The 14,121-nt window shown below is 39.9% G+C and overlaps 2 protein-coding genes across 2 annotated transcripts; both read right to left on the reverse strand.

Annotated features, from left to right (window-relative positions):
* Positions 1-341: 341 nt before the first annotated feature.
* On the reverse strand, positions 342-1,973 carry LOC145895771 (uncharacterized). Its single transcript, XM_082984555.1, has 3 exons — positions 1,780-1,973; positions 946-1,705; positions 342-881 (listed from the first exon to the last, which is right to left on the reverse strand). The coding sequence occupies exons 1-3, from the start codon at positions 1,971-1,973 to the stop codon at positions 342-344; spliced, it is 1,494 nt and encodes a 497-aa protein (XP_082840681.1).
* Positions 1,974-6,519: 4,546 nt separating this feature from the next.
* On the reverse strand, positions 6,520-9,502 carry LOC145895411 (fibrinogen C domain-containing protein 1-like). Its single transcript, XM_082984217.1, has 6 exons — positions 9,220-9,502; positions 8,768-8,907; positions 8,471-8,567; positions 8,089-8,185; positions 7,953-8,020; positions 6,520-6,900 (listed from the first exon to the last, which is right to left on the reverse strand). The coding sequence occupies exons 1-6, from the start codon at positions 9,497-9,499 to the stop codon at positions 6,668-6,670; spliced, it is 915 nt and encodes a 304-aa protein (XP_082840343.1). The 5' UTR covers positions 9,500-9,502; the 3' UTR covers positions 6,520-6,667.
* Between the last annotated feature and the right edge of the window lie 4,619 nt (positions 9,503-14,121).

Genomic DNA, 14,121 nt, shown 5'->3' on the forward strand with positions numbered 1-14,121 from the left:
ATCTACAATAAATAAAGGATTTGCCTTTAGCTCTTGTGGTATGCTGTTAATGTTAGCTTCTTCCAAGCATATTGATAAAGAAATTTTCACGTATAGGCTGTAAAATGCATCAAAGAAAAACAGTTGCCCGCGCGTGGTGGTAATATTACCTGCAGCCTGCACGTGCCTAATAAGTATATTAAAGCGGTTGATGTTTTATTGCGAGAGTTAGAAAGGGGCGAGCAACACGAGTATATAAGGCGGCAATCGCGACACGCGAAAAAGGCAATGGCACGCTTCAATGCACAGGCGAACAATACAGTTCGGTCGCCACAGGACCCCCCTCAAGAAGCGGGCAAGTGTCACGCTGAATAGCGTTGCGGTGGTCGTACATTGCGCCGTGGTCTGCCTCTCGCTGATGGTACGGCAACTGGAACTGGTACCGTAAGGTCGACGTGAGCCGGCTTAAGGCGGTCGATCGAAATCGTTTGTGAGCGACCTCCAATGTCCAAAGTGAAAGTTTTGTCCGACGCTAGCAACACCTTGTACGGGCCATCGTATGGTCTGGTCAGCGAAGGTCTAAAAACGTCTCGACGAACGAACACATATGGGCTTGTCCTCAACGAGGAAGGGACGGACGGCCGAAGTTTGGCGTGACGTGACATCAATGACGGCAAAAACTTGACGTTGGAGTCGCCTGCAGGGGCAATAAAATCACCAGGAACGGTGAAGGTAGTACCGTAAACAAGCTCCGCGGAAGAGGCCTGCAGGTCATCTTTGGGTGCGGTACGAACACCAAGTAACACCAACAGTAATTCGTCCAACCAATTGGAGTCAGTTAGACGCGCCATCAACGCGTGTTGAAAACGAGATGTCGGAGGGCGGCACTCGGCAAGTGGAGCCTGAAGGCAAGCTACACATTTGCTTGGCCCACAACGCTACTTGCTTCTTTAACCCATGCCAAACAAATTTGGAGGCAACAAGGTTCTTCGTGGTGGGAATGGACGGGTGGGACAATCCGTGAACGGCATCGAACACCTTCTTTTGCCAGGACGAGGGAACGACGGGCCGAGGTCTTCCAAGGGATGTGTCACACAGCAGCGTGGTTCCTGAATTTCCAACCGGGACATCTTGCAAAAGCAACACGGTAATTGCTGTGCGATAAGACTGCACTTCATCGGTTTGTTGCGCGCCTGCCAGAGCCTCGCAATCAAGGTCGAATAGAGGCACACGTAGGGCACTCAAGAGAGACCTGGAAAGTGAGTCCGCGACAGCATTCGACTTGCCGCTACTGTGCCGGACATCGGTAGTGAACTCTGAAATGGAAGAAACTTGAAGCTGCTGGCGAGCAGACCAAGGGTCGGCAGCCTTCTTGAATGCGAAAGTAAGGGGCTTGTGGTCGGTGTACGCAGTAAACTTGCGCCCTTCCAGAAAATAGCGGAAGTGCCTGATTGCCAGATGCAGCGCAAAAAGCTCGCGGTCAAAGGCGCTGTACTTTGTTTCCGGCTTTCTCAACTGGCGGCTGAAGAAAGCAAGTGGGGCCCAATGACCGTCGGAAAATTGTTCAAGGACTGCACCCACAGCGGTCGCAGAGTCATCTGTCGTGAGCGCTTGCCACTGTGGATGATGCAAAAGCGTAGCATTGGCGAGCCACACCAGTTGTTTAGGTTTGCCCGCTAAAGTACCATCAAGCGGTTTCATAATATTGGCAATATCGGGCACGAACCTGTGGTAGAAATTGACCATCCCTGAAAACTCCTGTAAACCTTTGATGGTGGTCGGCACCGGGAAGTTCTTCACCGCGTCAACTTTGCTGGACAAGGGTTGGATGCCGCAGTGGTCGACGAAATGCCCAAGAAACTCGATGCTACTTTTGCCAAACTCGCACTTTTGTACGTGCTTTCGTACTGCGCCTCAGCTTGTTGCAACCAAACACGTGGCTGGGTTGGCCAGAACGTGGACAGCTTAAGCGCGACAGCGTTTTTAGTCTCCATAACCTCTAAATAACGGTTTTAGAGCCTCGGGGTCACCAGTAATGCTGTTGATGCTTTATTGCGAGAGTTAGAAAGGGGCGAGCAACACAAAAAACACGAGTATATAAGGCGGCAATCACGAGACGGGAAAATGGCAATAGCACGCTTCAATGCACAGGCGAACACTACAGTTCGGTCGCCACAATATCTTCAATATGTGTGTTAAGCTGTTTGTTCACCTCCAGTTTGTGAGTCCTAAAAATCGGACATGCAAACGCAGATCATTGACAGGTAAGGAATTTAACAATCGGACCAGGTATGCGTTCCTATTTTTTTCAACAAGTTTCATAATTGTTACGTGTCTGAGCATACCATCATCATTTATGGCACCAGCTTGACGAAGGCCCTTCACAAATTTCTCGCACCAGGCCTTACTATGCAAGTGAGGATTTATAGATTCATGGTTCAAGTCCAATTGCTTCATTTGACATAGTTTCCTTTTCCTAACGTTGTTCTAGGATGTCTCGCTGAAAATTGCCAGTTTCCCATGTTCGTCCGATTTGTATTTTTCGATGATATTTTGTGTCACCAACCGCAAAATCTTACGCAGATTGCATCTTAGGATAGAGATTATGAAGAAAATTGTTTCGTTTCGGGAAGCATTTGCTGCACTTTTGCTTGTATAATGCGTAGCTTGGCAAATGCCGATTCCGTGTAGGTCTTGATCTTTTTATGTAAAAACTCAGCACCGGGGCCCGAAACATTAGGAATTGCAAGTTTTCCTATTCTCATCACTTTCACACTGAGTGAAGAAATCCGTCTTGTTGAAGTACAGAGTAATGTCGTTATGCTGCTGTACTTTCCGGTTTGCCAATATACCAAGACAAATAACCCCCTGGTTTGTGACGTCACAGTGACGTATTTTGTGTGATGCCACAGCTTGCCTTGACCCTTGAAAGAAACGTACTTTGGGGATTTTCCTGTATTTGAATTCGCTACAGCGTTAAAGGTTTACGATTATTGGTCGCCGCTATTATCAGTATAGTTTTCTACCCTAAGTTGACGTATAAGCGAAAAACTTTGAAAATACGTGAATTGTAGATGTACCTTTAGTTTTCCACAAGTTGCTATGGCCAAACCACATGCACTTTAATCGTGCCCACAGTTTCGAAACGAATTGTCGCATGTTAAAGTCACGACCTAAAAGTTTATCCCCTGAAAATGTATTTGAATCGGCAGTTGTTGTAAGTAAAACATAGCATAAAGATTTATGTTTTGTTTTACTATAAAATATGTTGATATTTGACCGCAGCAAAATAGAATCGGTTTGGCAATAAAAGCACACGACGGCGCTAAAGGGGTGTATCTACTGAATTTCGATCATTTATGAAGTCCTTTTCACCCAGGTCTGGGATCTTCGATATTGTGGTTTAGGAGTTTGAATATTGTGATTAAAAGCATGAAAATGAAAGTTCGCAGTATGTAACTTTTATTGATTTTATGTGGTTTGTGCTTTTGTACCCACGGAATTTGATGACAATCGTCTGAAAACGATATTGATGAACATTAGAGTTTTTTCGCGAGAGTTCAATGATAATGTGGAAATTCGACAAAAAAGAGATTCGGATAATGCGTTCGCGAAAAACATTCGCAAAAAAAGTAAAAATGCCCAGTTCAATTTCAATGTTGTAACATGTAAATTTTAGAAAACACAACGCTTATCTCGTTTCGCTGTGGAAAGGAAATACAAAATTAAACACGAATTTTTTGTGTGAATGTTTCGGATTTTGTTGGGAGACCTGGTGAAGCATTAGGTGTGGAATGGAGCAAATGTATTAAACACTGCTTGTCTCCGAATCATAAAATGTTTAAAAAATGAACAGTTATTTGGCATGTATCAAATACTTAGTTGAGATTTACGAACAACGAAAAGTTCCTCGTTCTATTCAATCGCGAGGTTTGTCCCACCATGTCATGGTCTAATGCACAGCTGCAAAGCTGGCTTTTCGTAGTTAACACTGCATGCTGATAGAACGCCAAGTCAGCGAAAACAATCTTGACACACCTCCAATTACAACTTTGGCAGCTTTGTATCCGACTTTTGGATGGGCAGGCAAGAACCTTTCCGTGATCTTCGACAAAAACATTCATGGTTTAAACGTTTTTATTGTACTGTAGGCACTACACAGTGTTCGACATTGTAGGTTTTCCAGAATATGTGGTTTTTCGCTTAATATACTCCAGTTACACCAAAATTATGTTGTGCATCTTTTGAATTCATTGAACGCCCGAGCAAGTTTCATGAGTTTTTTTTTCATGTTCTGCTGCTTATTGCTTGCCCTTGAGAAAGCCTCGAAAAATTTCAATAATATATGTGCTTGTTATCGCAGAAACTATTAAACTTGCCTTCCCAGGTTTTTAACCGTCTGCCTTTATTGCGACACGGACTCTGTACCTGTGAACCAAAAAACTCCAATATCTTCCAGTTTTGGGTAGTAGATATTGCGAATTATAAGATCTATAGGTGGCAAAGTGTAAGGTGATTCGCTGAATTTAAAAGCCTACAGAATCTTCAGCAAAGTGGAAAACTGGTAAGATTGATATTTACTGACGAAATCGAGACTGATGGCATCTGCAAGTTGCCACCGAAGAATAAAGTAATTATTTTAACAAAATAATATAATGGCATGTTGTTTCCCGTGCGTTATAATATATATAGCACCTGATTGTCAGTATTGTAAAGGTGCTGAGAAGTTTTTCTGTAAGTTTTCCAAAACCATTGATATTAATATGTGAGATTTACCATGCAAAGTATAAAATCCATATATGTGTGTAATAATAAGGGAAAAACTTTTTCAAATATCTCCAAGTAGATTATTGAAATAGGGCGCAGTAAAATAGAAACAGTATGGTAATAATGATGGCGCTAAAGGATTGTGTCTACTTCACCTCCTTCATTATTAAGTCCCTATTTTCTACCTAACCCAAATCACTTCTACTTGGAGACATAGGAAAACACGAGTATTTGATATTGTAACCTGAGAGACTTGAGTCGAAAAACATGGAAATGAAAGTTTACATTACGTTACCTTTCCTAATTGTGTGTGGATTGAGTTTTTGTTCCTACGGAAACAAAGGTCAACACGGTGGGCATTTCCCGACAACGAAACTTATTTTCATAAAAATATGCGTCCTTCAGACTGTGACGACACATTGTACATAGTTCCAAGCACGCAACGAGAAAAAGCAGGACATGCAGCCACAGAGCAAACCAGTGATGCATAGGGCTCAATTTTTCGGTTGAATAGATGCGTGTGCTGTTGTCATGGCGAATTTGTGTGTTCGGGGCAGTTTTAGTGGGGTTTTGGGCTATTTCGATCAGGTAGTTACTTGGTGGTGGGTGCTACTAAAATTATGGTGAAATTCTCTGTAAAATTCACTATGCCAAACACATTAATTCGAATAACAGTTTATTGTTAGGCTTTCAGGCAATAAACCTCAAGCCGGCAAACGTCACAAACCCATGGTATAGCAGCAACGTTATTACTCTTCACTTCAATAAGACGTGGATGGTGCGTTGCTTCGCTCAGTGACATTACATGGCGTCATTTGGGGTTTGATGTCATAACTTTAACCTCACCTTTGTGGTGACGTAATCTGATGTTTCTAACATTTCTAGTTACAAACTGTATTGCGATAAGTGTTTTTGTTGTAGATTGCGTCGAATTTAGTTGTGATAATGAACTTGAACAATCACCAGTGAAGTACCTCATCGTTTAACTAAGTTGTGACCGAAACCGATTATTGAGCACCACGAATTTATTCGGATAAATTAATCGAATCATTTAAGATGTTACGAAAACCCGTAGGCAACACTACTGCCAGACAAAAAGTAGTTCTACGACAGGATATCTGTGTTCCATACATCTTAGTATCGTGGTTTTTTCTCGGCGGTCTTTGCCGCCCGTAAAATTTAATTACCGGTACTTATCATTTGCAGGGAGTAGACAATTCGACTAGGCTTCAATAAATACTAATTGGCGCGATAAATAAACCAATAACAGTTCGTATCCCTAACTCATCATTCACTTGTTGTGCTTCTGTTTAGTGCAAAATTACCAAACCAGCAGTTTCACAGTGTTTTCCACTTATGCGCATAAGCCTCGCTGGCAGCTCCAGCACGAATGAATCGCCTTGCATGACGTCACGCAACAATAATCTCGCATTCTCACGATTACGTTCGCAACGGTTTAAACGTAAGTGTGATCGGCTGTATCTTAGAAACTTGAGACCGTATCAAGCTACTTTTTTCACCAAATATTGTGGAAAGTTCTGACCATTTTATGTTTAAGTTATTTTTTATTTTAATTTTTTATGTCATATGCACTTTAACGCTAAACCGTGACCCGGAGGTCTTTTCCGGTTTTCTGAATAATGACACAACAAGCAAAAGGTTTCATGTTTTAAAGTTCCATGTATATTATTTTATATGTGATGATTTGTGAAGCAAAGTATTTACAAAATATTCACAGCATCAAGAAAATACACTTGTGAGTTCGTAGTGGTAATAAGTATATGCGGTTAATAAATTGTTAATCACTTTTTCACAGAACAACAAACGAAAAAAATGTTTCCAATAGTTTCGATGATTTCTCCTTATTTTTTTAATCACGTAAATAATTCCATTTATTTGTTTTGGTTCAACCTAAGTTTTATTACATCACAGGTCTTATTTTCATTTCCGAACGTTTACGTGATACGAAATTCCAATGGTTCGAATCGCCAGCTCTTGTCGCCTCCTTGTAATACTTTCCGTTCAGATTGGAGACAGCACAACCCCTATACCACCAAGCTCCATGAACACGAACAGCACAGTTTCCACCACTCGAATCGTGATTTCGGTCATGTGTGGTGAATGGCATCCGATTGTGATAATCCAGCTTATCACCTATTGGTGCAAATTTTTTAACAGTTTAGTTTGCGGTTCAGATGTTAACCATTCAATCACCTGACATAGAATTGAAAGCAATGTATGTTTAATATATGTAAGTTTAACGCATTTTGTGTAACATACACAAAAGTGCAAACAACACTATAAAGTGCAAATGACGCAATAATTGCGAAACACATTGTTTTTGAATTTCGAAATTTTTCGTAATTCGCATTCAGACTTAGCAAAATTGCAATTTCAGTTCTTGGAGACATTTTTATAGATTTATTTTAATCTTCTGACGACTTTGGCGGCTAGCGATTTTCACAAATGGTAAAAACATGTTTATCAACCGCCACACAAGTGATTGGCTTGCATATTTACATCAAAAGTACGCGGACTGTTATGGAAAAAAGTCTTGCATAAAAAAAGGAAATACGAGTTAAATTCAGCACGTCAATAATTGGAAAATAGCACGCGTAAAATATTTCTTTATTTGACCAATACAAGCCATAACGCTGAAAAATGACCTCGCAGTTTTTTGTAGGATATAAACGGTCACCAGATGAGGATCTAAAAAGTCTTGTCAGGAGGCACGCGACCTGATAGTATAAAATATTTTAGCACGCATCCTCATATGAGTTTTGTAACTCACCCACGATTTAGAGCAGGGGTACACAACCTTCGGCCGTACACATGCTTTATATTACATTTATATTGTCGGCCGTACACATGCTTTATAGTACATTTGTATTGTCGGCCGTGCATTGTGAAAAACTTAACAGGTTTTGCTTGGATGTTTGGCTTATTGAATTGGTAAGTCTTTGTTATGAAACAAAATAAGATCTTTCATTTTTACGTAAGAAATTTTGTTAAATGTAAAATTTCATTACACTTTTATGTATAAGTAAATGCGAAATTGTCAGTTTGGACTCACTGGCGACTGTTAGTAAAATAAAGTCTGTGTGATGCGGCCGGTATTAATAAAAAGGCTGTGCGCCCATGAGTTAGAGAGTCTATTAAACTCATTTGTATCAAGCTAATTTATTTGAAAGTGTTTGTTCACTTACCTGCGTCACCAGTGTACCCACCAACAGTCAGACGGTAATTCTCCCCTGATGAACCGATGCTGAAGTTGCTGTCAAGATGGTACAAATAGGAACTCAAAAACTTGGCACTCAAACGTACGCAAGTAGATGTAGTTACCTGTACTTTGCATGATACTTTGTGTTATCGAAATTTTGCAGGTCAACGCGGAGCTCTTGACGTTTCCAACTTGTAAGTTCGTGCATCAGCTCCAAGCCTTAATTAATCAACAAACGTTGAGTTTTATTTGTTTATGCTTTTACAAATGTTGTTGGTGTTTGGAGATGAAAAGCTTTGCTTACACTAATGCGCAGCCCAAGATATGACAATCGGGACGACAAGAAAATATTAACACATTTACACACAAACCTATCTACCATTGTTAGTGTTTAAAACTACCGCTGGAGGCGCCAAAGAACAAAACCTAATAGGGAGTTGGAAAAATACAAATAAACAAAATACACAATTTACTTAAATGCGGGTAATGCTAATGTCGCAATACCTAACCAAGACTCTCCAGTCAAGGAACCAAATCCATTTTCATATTCTCTCCAGTCCCGATAGAAATTAGTTGAACCGTCAAATCTTTTCTGTACAACCTGAAAATACAAAATTTTTTGTGGAAAACGTTTGTATTTGTTGCAGAAATTAATTTAAGTCACCCTGTTTGCAGCTTCGGTTCCATTAAAGTTGTTTGTATAACATAACCCTGTTCTTTTAAATAGAGGTTTCCATTCTTGGTTAAACCTTTTCAGTTGACCAACAATGGCTTAGTTCTAATCTTAAAATATGAACTCACTAGCCAACCTCCACCATCAGTTTGCATGTCGCAATATCCCTTGTACGGTTTAGGAGAATATAAATTGTAGACTCCGCTTTGTGTCATTCCGTTCTGCAATGCATCCTTGCAACTGGCGTAAACAAAACGATTCATATCTCCTGCAAAATAAAACGTAATCATTGGTTTGAATATGAATTATGTCCCTTTAACACCGATACAACTTTACTGATATCGACAACATTGCAATAATAAAAAAGAACAATCACCAAACCTGCTGTTACAGTAAGATTGTTCTCCAATTCATCCTGTTTTGATGCTAACTTCGCGACAGAGACGTTGACGCCTGTTAAAAAAAATATAAACTTTAAAAAATAACCTTAAATCCTTTTTGCTTGAGGTTTTGAAACAAGTGCTACAAACGCAGTTTCGAAATAAAATTTAACTGTTTTAACTTTAGCAAAACTAAATACGTTTAAGTTCAGTTTCCATTGCTTCCATCTTTGCTTCCAATCTCCTAAATTCATCTTCCCAGGTGTTATTGGCACCGGGCTCTCCTTTCGGTCCCTGGACACCACGAGGCCTAACAGCTCCCGGTGGACCCCGTTTTCCAGGAGGACCTGCTGGTCTTGGAATCGGATCTTCGTTGCTTCCTCCACGAGTCACGATTACCTGATTGGCTCTTTGACACAAGCTTAGAATTGGACAAGTTAGAAAAAGCAGCATAATGTAGTTGGTATTTGCCATCTGCATTTTGAAAGTAGGCCTGCTGAAGTTAAACAAGACACAACATGGAATGTTACATGCTGATTATGTCAAATCGGACGCAGCAGAATGCTTTAAAAAGGAAACTACCTTTTAATACATTTTATCCGTTTGTTGTTCATTTGTGTTTAATTGAGTTGCGCATTTTTGATTTACGTTTATTTCATCGAAAATTTAGTGTTTTTTCTACACGACATATGAATATAAGAAAGTTAGTTAACAACGTGCAGATAGTTTCACATCACAATCATTACATAGGGTTTTAAGGGTTCTGTTTTAGGTTAGCTGAATTGCGAAACCACTGCGTTTTTTCGGCGATTGTTGATTTGATAACTTGATTGTTTGCAATTGAACTATCTTTTTAGCCGTGTGACCTTATTTAAAAACTTAATATTTAACATACAAAAACGACTGCACTTCACCCAGATGATTTTATCGTTTCATATCTTTCGTCACAAACTCATACAAACACCTTAACACAGAGGAAGTATATCCCTCTGTCTTGATCTGCAACGGTATATTAAACACTCTATCTCTATTTTTGGCGAAGGCACTGCCAACAGTAGCACGTAACCACTTGAGACTCAAGAGTTTTCAACTGATGATGGCATAAGCACTTGCAGAAACGTTCAAAATATATAAAACAAGGCAAAGTTTACGGGCCAGACTCTATATTCTCAGAATCTTATCTAGATCTGCAACAATATTTCAAGCTTTCAGACGCTTATATACTTGAATGTTATTTCAGTTTGTCGAAAAACAAAAAAGGCGGTTTGCTGGTAATCTGGGAACCGTCAGGTACTTGTGAAAATATTGCTGGGAACCGTCATTTAATTGTGGAAATATGGCTGGGAACCGTCCGGGTACTTGTGGAAATATTGCTGGGAACCGTCATTTAATTGTGGAAATATGGCTGGGAACCGTCCGGGTACTTGTGGAAATATTGTTGGGAACCGACATGTAATTGTGGAAATATTGTCGGGAACCGTCAGGTACTTGTGGAAATATTGCTGGGAACCGTCATTTAATTGGGAAATATTGCAGGGAACCGTCATGTAATTGGGAAAATATGATTGGGAACCGTAATGTAATTTCGGAAATATTGCTGGAAACTTTTGGGTTCATTAGCAAAGCCATAAGAAGTTTCTCATTGGAGCTATACAAAAGGTCAAGCCTTGGTAATTAAAATGTGTGCGCAAGCAAAACAACAGATACGTCAAAACCACTCGTACAGGATGCAATCAGGACTGGTATCGGCACTCAAACCTCGGAAATAATGTGAAAGACATCGGCAAAAGGCGCAATGTGATTCCATCGAACCAACGTTCTTCGTATTAATGAAATGGATAAACGCGGAAAAGTGCATGATGGTCACTGAATTTAACGCCTCACAAAAAATAAAACAACAGTTTAGTTTGGTACATATGACGATGCATAAACATAAAAAACACTTCCGGTGTCTCCACGGGGGAAATTCCCTCTTACGTGCAAGTTTTATGTAATTTCCTTTACCAATGAAAGTTCACACAAAAACAGAAGGGAATATACTGGTGACATTGCCATATTTATATGAATCATCAAACAAATCAAGTTATTTGAACTTGGGCATTGCGTAAGAATGAAAGTTCCACAAAAGATTTCCCAAATATTTAGGTCAGTGGTTCTTAACCTGGGTTAGATCAAACCCCAGGGGTTCGATTTCGACGTTTCAGGGGTTCGACGAAGCTCCAATGATTTACAAAAATCAGCGAACGTTTCAGTCACATTTATCTCTGAAATAGTTTCGCAAGTTAAGTTGGCACGAGGAGGTTGGATTGTAACCATTGAATACTTTCACTCGCATGAGTTAAGATGGTAATTGCTGGGCACTTGCGTGAATTTGAAAATCGTCCGTAGTCATGGCTGACGTAAACATTCATCACACACATACAACATTAGTGACTGGCGGTGCGGTTTTCGATATCGCACCAAACGGCCGGGCGTTCATACGAGTCGGCGCCATGCCGTGAAGGCGTGATTTTCTGGCTTCAAGCGACTTGACGGCAGAGTTAAATCTGCTTTTCCATCAACCTCAGTGATCGGAAGGTTGTTTTCGCATGGTATTTGGTTTGTTATGATGAATTTTAGGTGGTTTAAAATACTTTTATTTATACATTTAGTGTTTGGTAAAAAAATACCAGAAATTAATTAATAGATGATTTTTATTGTTCGCAATGACGCAATAATTTTTTTTTTGTTATTTTGAAAACGTTTGTTTAAATAAATCTGGTGCATCAGAGCCACAAACCTGGTCATTTTCTGATCCAAAAGTAATAGCGAACTAAATAATGCACTTGTTTTGAGTCACGTTCTGTACATGATTATTTTATTGATTTTAAAGTTAAACGTTAACAACAATTTGTCCTATCAACGATTTTACGATACAGAGGGTCAAGGTGTTTTGGTTATTTAAATCCCACTTCGGGTATGAATCTCGCTGTCGCTTCAGACGGTGCGAAAATAATTCGCGAACAACCGGGCCTGTTGTGCAGAAGAGGGCATTCCAAAACATATTTTTTCGTGCTGTGGTGCAATCAAAACACATTCCCGTGGTTAGGTTAAGAATGCTTTATAGAGCGACCATATCTGACCACGTATGGTAATGGAATATTATGCGAATTCTAAGTCTCGGACTTGAGTCATCTCTCCCCGACCCATCTTCAACACCATTGCATTCCAGTTGCGGTAAACAAAAAAACATAACATCCTGCATGCAAAAATGTATTTGCTTGTACACAGTAACCTAAATTCACTACAATTGTGTTAGATTGATTTCAGTTTGTATTCCGTTTCGTTTTAAGTCTATATATTCTAATTATTGCTATTTTTGCATGTTTTCGGGGTTCGACGAATCCTTGCAGAGGTTCCAATAAGTTTGAAAGGTTAAGAACCACTAATTTTGGTTCTGACACTCAGAAAAGAAAGCAACGAAGCGGGAAGTTTTCTGAGTGAAGGTTGGGAAAAAAGAACGTTGACTTCTTTCTTCGTCTCTCTCGTATTTGAGCTGCATGTCTTGCTCTTTCTCGGTGCGAGCTTGGAAGAATGCGATTGACTGAAATGTTGCCAAATGAAAAGGTAACAAATATGAACAAAAATGGAATTTAAATATTTTAATTAGTAGTTTTTTCTTCTATCTCTTTTTATCGAATGTTCACTGGCATCGCAGCCAAGGCTTGGCACCCAAGCTTGATCAGCCACTGTGGCCCCTATAGGCGCAACAAATCCTGTGGAGGCGAAAGGCCTGTTGGCTAATAATTGCCTGAATGCCTCTGTGTAGAATTCACAATGGCAAATACATTAATTCGAATAACAGTTTATTATCAGGCTTTCGGGAATAAATTCCAAGCCCCGGCGAATAGCTTATGGAGTCTCTGTATTGATGGCCTTGTCACAATGATAATAGAGAATGCAATTGAACATGTAACAGACTGATCTTAACTCAACTTGTAATGCCATGCACTGCGATTTGAAACGTAAGATCACGTGACATTACTAGAGCAGCAGCGACACATAGTGGAAGAGGAAAAGGGGAATGTCACGAAATGACTGCTAAAACTTGTCATTGTCCGCTGCAATATCCACATCACTATATGACTTAAACCTTGGTTTCGTATATGTTTAAGATTTTCCCCCCTCAATATTTTGTAAAGTAGATATGTTCACATTTTACACAGCAACAGACAACAGACAACACACATGGAAATATTTTTGGAAACCGTCACGCATTTGTGGAAATATTGCTGGGAACCTTTGGGATCATTAGCATAGCCACAATAAGTTTCTCTCAGGAGCTATAGAGAAGGTCAAACCTTGGTAAGTAATATGTTTGTGCAAGCGAAGCAACAGATTCGTCAAAACCACTCGTACAGGATGCAATCAGGACTGGTATCGGCAATTAAACCTATGAAATAATGTCAAAGACATCGTCAAAAGGCGCAATGTGATTCCATCGAACCAACGTTCTTTCGTATCAATGCAATGGATAAACACGGGAAACTGCATAATGGTCACAGAATTTAATGCCTCTCAAAAAATAAAACAGCATTTTGGTTCGGTGCATATGACGATGCATCAACACAAAAACACTTCCGGTCTCTAAACGGGGGAAATTCCCTTTTACGTGGAAGTTTCATGTAATTTCCTTTACAAAAGAAAGAGCGCACAAAAACAGAAGAGAATATACCGGAATAGTGACATTGCCATATTGATGTGAATCATCAAACTGATCAATTTATTTGAACTTGGGCATTGCGTTAGAATAAAAATTCCACAAAAGATTTCCCAAATATTTAAGTTCTAATACTGCGAAATGAAACAAAGTTTGGAGTTTGTCTGGATGGCAAATTTCTTGTGGCATGAGTCGTAACTGTGATTTGTTTTGAGGTAAAAGAGGGTTTCCGGGGCGTAACACGTAATTGTAATTGCTGCAGATTGCTACATAATAAACCGTGCAAATGAAAGCGTTGGTTTGAGTTCGATTTTTCCATGGGGTTTTCATATTGGGAGACGAAGCCGGGCGTTTTCTGAAGGAAGGTTAGGAAAAAGGAACGTTGACTTCTTTCTACGTCTCT

This window comes from Ascidia mentula, chromosome 3, assembly GCF_947561715.1.
Source record: "Ascidia mentula chromosome 3, kaAscMent1.1, whole genome shotgun sequence".
NCBI classification, from domain to species: domain Eukaryota; kingdom Metazoa; phylum Chordata; class Ascidiacea; order Phlebobranchia; family Ascidiidae; genus Ascidia; species Ascidia mentula.

Bases quoted from the DNA above. Each gene is read 5' to 3' on its own strand.
- LOC145895771 (XM_082984555.1), bottom strand. From the start codon at position 1,973: ATGGAGACTAAAAACGCTGTCGCGCTTAAGCTGTCCACGTTCTGGCCA. The intron at 1,706-1,779 runs GTGAAGAACTTC...TTTCTACCACAG, and splicing joins TGTCCAGCAAAGTTGACGCG to GTTCGTGCCCGATATTGCCA. The intron at 882-945 runs GTTTGGCATGGG...GCTTGCCTTCAG, and splicing joins ACCTTGTTGCCTCCAAATTT to GCTCCACTTGCCGAGTGCCG.
- LOC145895411 (XM_082984217.1), bottom strand. From the start codon at position 9,499: ATGCAGATGGCAAATACCAACTACATTATGCTGCTTTTTCTAACTTGT. The intron at 8,568-8,767 runs GTGAGTTCATAT...TTGTATTTTCAG, and splicing joins CTGATGGTGGAGGTTGGCTA to GTTGTACAGAAAAGATTTGA. The intron at 6,901-7,952 runs GTAAGTGAACAA...TTGCACCAATAG, and splicing joins TGGGTACACTGGTGACGCAG to GTGATAAGCTGGATTATCAC.